The sequence below is a fragment of the Onychostoma macrolepis genome, chromosome 06 (genome assembly GCF_012432095.1).
Source record: "Onychostoma macrolepis isolate SWU-2019 chromosome 06, ASM1243209v1, whole genome shotgun sequence".
Taxonomy (NCBI): domain Eukaryota; kingdom Metazoa; phylum Chordata; class Actinopteri; order Cypriniformes; family Cyprinidae; genus Onychostoma; species Onychostoma macrolepis.
The window spans coordinates 20,239,718-20,248,548 of NC_081160.1; the positions used below are offsets into that span (position 1 = coordinate 20,239,718).

Consider the following 8,831-nt stretch of genomic DNA (forward strand, 5'->3'; position numbering starts at 1 on the left):
GGGAAAACGTGCGTCACATCCGTAAGGTCAAGCTGTATTGTCCAATCAAAAACACCTCATACGTCATCTGCGCGCGAAAGATTTGTGTGGGTTGTATGATTGTGCTCTGTAACTACTTTGTAAGATGCGTTCAACTTCATATATACATTAATTTATATTTCTGAGCTTTTAAGTGAGACGGAGACGGAATACTGTTGCTTATTAATTTGTTTAATAAGGAGATTTGATACGGTTGTAGAAATTATCGGCTGGTGAGTAAGAAAGAGAGGTGCTGGGGATTTAAAGTTGTGTGCTACATAGTGAATTTTGATGTTTGATACCTTATAAAGACGTGTTTTTTATTATTAATTTATTCTTAGCTCTCCCTGATATATTTTTACCTTTTCTGAAAAAACTAAATAAATAATGCTATTTAAAAGCTAACGTTACCTTCGTTTTATTCCTCGTCGCAGTTTAAACCAGATGGCCAACTAAACAAATTCGTAGTTTTGCAAGTACAAGTTTAAAGTTATTTTCTTAATGTCAGGTATTTAAGAGTTAATATATCACTTTAAATTATTGCATTTAATATAATAATAAAAGTTCCAAATTCTACAATTTTTTTATTTGTTTACACACACACACACACACACACACACATATATATATATATATATATTATACACACACATATCTTTAAAAAAAAAAAAATTGATATCTTTTTCCCTTGTTTCCATTGTTACTGGTTTCACTATTAATTACATAATATTAAATACATAATTGATGCTGTGCTTTACAGACCTCGTATCAGACCTGCACAATGAGCCGCTATATCACAAGACTGAGAATGAGAAGAACCTACAAATGGAATGGGAGACCAATTAGTGAAGACAGGAAGCTGAAAAGGCAATACTTTGAGTAAGTACACTTACCAAATTAAATCGAATCACAAGTCAGTGATTTGAACAAATATAACTTGTAATTTGATTCTGAGGCTTTGTGAGTGAGAGCAGTCTATATAAAATGTTTTTTTCTAAATTAGATGTCATCTCCTAATCCAGTAGTAATGGAAATTCAAATGGTCAAAAAATGTTTTAACCCAAAATTTAACAGCAATAATGCTTTGATTGATCCTCACATAGATCCATGTCCATTTCTGTGGAGGGAAAGACAGAAGATGCAACTGTGTCTTTAGGCCAGTACATTTTGATTGAGGGCGATGACGATGACAATCCCTTTGTGGCACAACTTTGCAAACTATATACTGATGGTAGGAATGTGCCCCGTTTTTATGCAAAATGTGTATATTTGCATGCATTCTGAGTCGGACAGTAACCTGTGTTGGTTTATGTAACATTTGTACCCAGATTCAGGAAAGAAGAAGACTGCAGTAGTGCAGTGGTTTGTGCGGATGTGTGAAGTACCTCAGAATAAACGCAAACTCTTAGGCAGAGATCCCCATCCACAAGAGATATTTTTCTACCAGGACCACTCTTGTGATAATGAGGTGGATGGAGAGACCATTCTTGGAGCAGTACAGGTAAGCTAGCATGGTATGGTTGTAGGATTTAAATTATGAAGGGATTGCTCATATTTGTAGACGATGAATGTGCATCACACTACGATCAAGAAACTATATGATTTTTTTTTAAATAACATTAATAATAATAATAAATTATTATTGTTATTTCCATTATATCCAAAAATAATTCATAACTTTGATTCTAGATTGAGTATGTCCCAGCTGAGGATTCTTTCCCAGAGGTCAAGAGCAAAGACGTACTATTTGTCAAACTCTTGTGGGATACCAAATCCTTCAGAGCGTTGGAGCCTGAGCTGGTGCAGCCTCCTCAGAAGAGCCCTAAATCTCCCGCACCATCTTCACGGGGCCCTCAGACTCGTGCTCTTCCAACCCCAGACCCCTTGGTAATGAAACGGGCCATGTCATGCACTCTCACCCGTGGCAGCATGAGCACCGGCAAAATGAACTCCAGTGAAGCGGAGTCTCTTCACTCTGCCTCCAAACTCTCTGCAGCTAAAGCTCTTAGTGCAAAGAGGAGAAGCCGAGCTTCCTCTGGGCCACATGTTCGCAAGAAGCTGGACTTGTGCAGTGAGTGGCATCCATCTGCATATATTTTGCTTTTAAAGGAATAGTTCACTCAAAAATTAAAATTTGTGGGTAATTAACTACATCCAAGATGTAGATGAGTTTGTTTCTTCATCAGAAGAGATTTGGAGAAATTTAATGGCATCTCCTGCCCACCTGTGGATCCTCTGCAGTGGATGGGTGCCGCCAGAATAAAAACCAAAAAAAAATACCTGATAAAAACACCACAATAATCCACAAGTAATTCACAAAACTCCAATGTATTGTGAATTGAAAAACAAAGTGTTTGTAATAAACAAATGACCGCAATTTAACCAAAATAACAATCCATAATCTATAATAGCACTTCCTCCAGTAAAAGTCCATCACCTGATGTCCTCTCACATCAAAATCCACCAACATATTTGTTAAGAACTGTTTTAGACAGTTTTTGCTTATAAACGGTGATTGATCTGTGCATATTTCTCTCCTGATTTAGACGAGACAACTTATTTTTTCCTTGAGAAAGAAATGTTATGGATAAAGAGCTCGTATTTTATCCTGAAGCAACAGTTTGAAGTTAAAATGTCTTAATGATGGATTTGTTTATTACAAACATGCTTTTTGCTTCAAAAGACATTAATTGATAGACTAGAGTTATGTGGATTACTTTGTGAGCAAGTGTTATTTTGTGTGAACTAAAGAGCAACTGTTCTTTATGGGGGAACTATTCCTTTAATGGTTTCAAAAGCACCAAACTGAACTGACCTGTGTTTCTCTTACATTATGGTAGGTCCAACTAAAAACATGTCCCGAGATGATGTTCTGGGGGAGATTCTTGATGAGCACACAGAGAGAACGCTGACGTCTAAGTTGAACACATCTCCAACGGGTCGCATCTCCATTTCTATTAGACTAACTCCACTAAATCTTAATGAGGAGGAGCGTGTCTCTCCTCTGTCCTCACACAGCCCAGATAAGCCCAAACTGACTGCACATCACAAAGACGATGCAACCAGGTACATCTATTTGCATTGGAAATTATGTATTGTTCGTTATGGTCTTATATATGGCTTAGTACTTCTACTTAGAACTGTGCTGATCGTTTTAGTTAGAAATAAGCAAACCTGTTTTGTTCTTCACACGTTGAAGACTTAATATCCTATGGCCCGGTTTCATAGACAGGACATAGACTAAGCCAGGATTAGGACATTTTAAGTAATTTTTATAAACGTGCTTTAGAAAAAACATTATTGGTGTGCATCTTGAGACAAAACAAAGGCACTGATATATTTTAAGATCAGTCAATGCAAGTTTCTTTCATTTGAAACACCTCAGATTTACATTTTAGTCTAGGACTAGGCTTAAGACTTGTCTGTGAAACTGGGGTGGATCTATATAAAACTAAACTATAAGTAGAGTCTAGTTATAAAAGTTCTGCTGCCCTCCTAGTGTCTTTCTTGGGGTGCAGCCAGTTGGGGATGATGATCCAGAGCCACTAATTAGCACAAGCAGAACTCCCCGGAAGAGAGAGTCAACCCCTAGGAGAGCAGGTCTAAGAGGCCTGAAGTGAGTCATGTTCCTCTATTGCTCCACAGAGGGGATACAGACTCATTTTTTTTTCTGGATGGGCTTTGGCTATCTTTATTAAACCCAAAGGTTTAATGTGGCTTTCACACTTAATGCATTGTTTGAGCACACAACTACTTTCATCCAGACCAGTGCACTGGTGGCCCCTGCTTCACTTTCTTTATGCATTGATATGTTTAACTTGAGTATGAAACGACCCATGGACTAACCTAAATGTGTTTTTTCAAACAAGGGCAAGAACTCCATCCAAGAGAAAGATTCAGCTGCACTCAGAGAACCAGCACTGGCTGCTTTGTAAGTGTTGCAATTGCCTATTGCAATTAAAAACAATGTTGTGAAGTTTTGTGTACAGGTTTTAGAAACTGAAAAACATTGTAATCAGTTGACCAGTGGGGGGCAGCATATAATTTAAGATTGTGTTGTCATACAGTAATTTAATGGCACTCATCCATGACCAGTTCTTGAGGCAAGCAGACAAATTTCTGAACAGCCGTGTTTAAAAATAATTTCGGAATGCACATGATGTTTTATTTTAATTATATCTGTTACACTGTAAGGTGCATTTAAACTTGATTGGTTAGGGGCATGTAATTGTAACTTGAAATGATATTAAAATACGTGACATGTTTGGAGAAAAACTGAGACTTTTAGCTGCATCACTGATAATTGAAAAAACTAGTTATTTTATTAATTATATTCAGCAGGCATGCACATGTTCTTGGGAAAACATGACTTTTGCCTTGTAACCTGTAGTAGTGAGTAAGAGGCATGTACTGTGCAGTATGTAAAACGCTGACATGCTTTGGCATTTTAAGTTCCTATGGCACCATTTGGACAGTTTGAACTTATTTTCTAATCTATAAATTCAGTTATCCAGACTAAGTTGAAGTTATTGCATTTACCTCTTATATGATCTCGCAATGGTGTGAGAGTAATAGATTGTAGTTAAACCTGGCATGCATGCATACTACTTGTCATAGTGTTTTTTTTTTCTCTTTTTTTCTTCATATTCCTGTTAACAAACTGATAGAGCTGAAGAGGAGCATGAAGATTCACCCATCCAGACTGCTGCCACTCCTCGCTCTAAAAGGAAATCTGCCCAACTTGTGTCCTCACGCATCAGAAAGCAGCTGTAGGTCCCACTAAGGCTGTGAATCTGTGAATTAAAATGCACATACACACACATACACATACACATACACACACACACACACAAATATGCATACTTACTTGGGGCTGTTCACACAGGATGCTTCCATTCAAGCTGCATTGTCTAACTCGATGTTGTTTTGCATTTGATTAATCTACTTTTAATTAAATGATCCGTGTTATTATCTGTTTTTACAGAAATTTATTAGGCAGCAAGGTTGACCTGCTGTCAGATGGTGAGGATGGTGATGATGATGACTCCTTCATACCTACTAAAACTGATCTGCAGAGTAGCAGCGATGAGGAAGAGGAGGCAAAGATTGACAGCGAAGATGAGCTTATAGTAAAGAAGCATAGAGGATCCCGAACACCCCGGTCTACAGAGAAAACCCGTGCCTCTTCTAGAACCCCACGGAAAACGCCCAGCAAGAAGGTTCAAAGAAGTTGATTTTTGCCATGTCTTCCTGCTAGCAGTTAATGTGCCTTCACAAAACCAAATCTGTATTTCAGTTGAAGATAACACTGGATGTGGCAATTAATTTATCTTTTAATTTTAACTCCAGACTGCTCCAGCCACCCCACGTACACCACGTCATGCCACTCCCAGCATACCCAGCAGGAGTGCACCGGCCAGGAAGCCAGGGAATGTTCTGGAAGAAGCACGGGCACGGTAAGCAACTCCACAGACTATAGTCCCATAAAGTTGTTTGTTTAACCAGCAAAACTATACATGAACATTGTTTAAATGTTTGGAGTCAATATGATTTTTATTTATTTATTTTTATAAAAGGTTTAATATTTAATTGACAGTAAAGACTTTATTGCAGATAAATGCTGTTGTTTTGAACTTTCATAAAAGAATCCTGAAAAAAATGTTTCTACAAAAATATTAAGCAGTACAGCTGTTTTCAACATTGATGATGATAAGAAATACGAAATGTTTCTTAATCACCAATTCAGAGTATTAAAGTGCTTTCTAAAACATCATGTGACACTGAAGACTTAGCTGCTGAAAATTGAGTTTTGTCATCAGAGGAGTAAATGGAATTTTAGAATATATTTCAGAATATTACAGTTTTACTATATTTTTTTTCTTTAAAAAAATGAAATGTTTTATTTTTGCAACAGGTTACATGTGTCCTCTGTTCCTGAGTCTTTGCCATGTCGAGAACAAGAGTTCCAGGACATCTACAACTTTGTGGAGAGTAAAGTCATTGATGGCACTGGAGGGTAAGATTCAGATTTAACATCCATCTTTTTTTTTTTTTTCATAAAGGTCATAAAAGGTTTTTTGTTTGTTTTTGTTTTTAACAAAAAAAAAAGGTCATAAAGTTAATGTTTCTTCTGCAGGTGTATGTATATCTCAGGTGTTCCTGGTACTGGTAAAACTGCAACAGTACATGAGGTGATCCGGTCCCTTCAGCAGTCTGCTGAACAAGATGAGATCCCTCACTTCCACTTCATCGAGATCAATGGCATGAAAATGACAGACCCACACCAGGCTTATGTACAAATACTGCAGGTCTGTATGCTGCCGCCTCCCCTATAATTTTGACATAATTTCCTCCTTTTTTTATAGTCTTATGTAGTATTTTCTATGAATTTATACTCTGATTCTGCTCTGGTAGAAACTGACTGATCAAAAAGCAACACCTGATCATGCAGCTGCACTACTGGAGAAACGCTTCAGCGCTCCTGCGCCCAAAAAAGAGACAACTGTGCTTCTAGTAGATGAGGTGAGACATTTGTTACTAGTGACACTAATAACGTCACCTATGTTGCATGTTTCTAGTTAATTTTTTTATTGTGATTAGCTGATCCAAATCGGTCTAGATTAGTCAGGTTCTCAACCTGTTTGACTCCTGTTGGCCAACACAATATTCAAAGCCCCCCATCCCATAATTGCTATGACATTTTCAGTATTCCTTCTGTAATTATAAAGCTGCTTTGTTTATAAGTGGATTAAATTCATTTCATGATTTCAGAAGTTTCAAGAACTGTATGCTCTTCAATAAAAACAATAGTTATTGAGGGAAAATAAGAAATTGGATTTATTAATGTAATTATTTTTAAATCGTTCTGCAGATCCCAAAAACCAGCTTGACCTTAAGCTCATATGAACTGTTTTTTTTTTTTTTCAAAATACTGCTGGAAAATCTTTTTGTCATTCAGATATTGGTCTTTACCATGATATCTTTTTTTAAAGTTTCTTTTATTCTGCTAATTTCCTGTCAATCATTGGGTTATTTGTACTTTAAATATTTTATCTGGGCAATCCTCTCCAATCTGAAAGAATAGCCTATCTCTTTTTATGCCTCATCTCTTTTTATTTATTTATTTAATTTATTTTTTTTCAGCTTGACCTCTTGTGGACCCGTAAACAAAATGTGATGTATAACTTGTTTGATTGGCCAACAAGGCGCAATGCTCGTCTGGTGGTTCTTACCATTGCAAACACTATGGATTTGCCTGAGAGGATCATGATTAACCGTGTTGCCAGTCGACTGGTAAAACCATTTTACAACATAAAGATGCCATTCAGTTATGACTGAAAATACTTTGGTTGCTGCAAATAATGGAAATAAAACATAAATGTCATTTGTTTATCTTCAGGGACTAACAAGAATGTCATTCCAGCCATATACCTTTAAACAGCTACAACAGATCATCACATCGAGACTGAACAGAGTGAAGGCTTTTGAGGAAGATGCTCTTCAGCTAGTCTCAAGAAAGGTGTGAAACCATGTTGTCTTGGGCATTGTGGGTTACCTCTAGTTGTCTCTGTACTGATTTTGGGCTACAGGATGTTATTCATTTAAATGTACATGTGGTCATCTCATGTTATTATGATGCATCAGTAAGAGATTGTGGTCTTGTAGGTGGCAGCGCTTTCAGGTGATGCACGACGTTGCCTTGATATCTGCAGACGGGCCACAGAGATTTGTGAGCACTCTGGAAGTCAGAAGAATGGCAGTGGATTGGTGGGGATGAGTCATGTGATGGAAGCTTTGGATGAGATGTTCTCCTCTTCCTACATTGCAGCTATCAGGTGAAAAGATAGTTCATAGTTCTTTCACTTTTCACCAGCTATATGCTCATTGTTCCTTAAGGTAATAAAAAAACGAAATCTAATAATTCGGCTCCAATCAGACTTCCATTCTTTTTAATGTTGTTATTGTAGGTGTGCTTCTGTTCAGGAGCAGCTTTTCCTGAGGGCTGTTATTGCAGAGTTTCGTCGACTGGGTCTAGAAGAGGCCACTTTCCAACAAGTAGTTAACTTATTTATAAAAACCCTCATTCTAATCATGATCGATATTATACTACATAAAATTTCAGGAATTGTATAACCTAAAAGAATGAATGTATGTTTATTTTCTTCTCCACAGGTGTTTGTTCAGCACCAGGCTCTGTGTCGTGTTGAGGGTTTGCAGCCGGTGAGTGTGTCTGAAGGACTGGCCGTCTGTCAGAGACTGGGTTCCTGTCGCCTGCTTCTCCTTGAGGGAAGCCGCCTGGACTTGTTTCTCCGTATCCGACTCAATGTTAGTCAGGACGATGTGCTTTATGCATTGAAGGCTGACTAAAACGCAGACGCTCCAGCTGGCATCCTGTGTGGATCCCCACTGGGTCTGTCCACTTTTTGGACAGTCAATGAGCAGATTTTACCTGGAGCTTCACAGTTAAAACCTTATAAATGGAATGTGAGATATTGTCGTTATTAAGCTTTTAATGCTTAAAATTATATGTGTAGTTCTATAAATAAGTTTTAATTGTACATTTTGTGTATTCTAGCCACATTTGTGCTTTAGATCATGTCTTTCAGTTCACTCTTTAATGTATTTAGAATATTTTCACAAAGGCTTTATTCTAAAGTAGTTTTTATGTATTTTAGTGTGGAAAGGCAGGACTCACACATTTGTTGTTTATCATTTAATGACTCTGTCAAGGTAAAATGTACAATTTTTCATAATATGCACCAAAATGTTGGATATTTTTCAGATTTTACTTGTGATGTCTTGATACAATAAAG

General features: G+C 37.2%; 1 protein-coding gene across 1 annotated transcript; it reads left to right on the forward strand.

The window, feature by feature from the left end:
- Positions 1-49: 49 nt before the first annotated feature.
- orc1 (origin recognition complex, subunit 1) lies at positions 50-8,385 on the forward strand. The gene is given in 20 exon segments (XM_058778554.1): positions 50-251; positions 779-897; positions 1,122-1,249; positions 1,347-1,519; positions 1,708-2,089; positions 2,859-3,084; positions 3,518-3,634; positions 3,888-3,904; positions 3,907-3,949; positions 4,686-4,787; positions 5,003-5,237; positions 5,368-5,474; positions 5,933-6,034; positions 6,155-6,326; positions 6,433-6,540; positions 7,162-7,311; positions 7,418-7,537; positions 7,684-7,853; positions 7,986-8,073; positions 8,191-8,385. Coding segments are annotated over 19 exon segments (2,733 nt in total). The 5' UTR covers positions 50-251; positions 779-799.
- Positions 8,386-8,831: the final 446 nt, after the last annotated feature.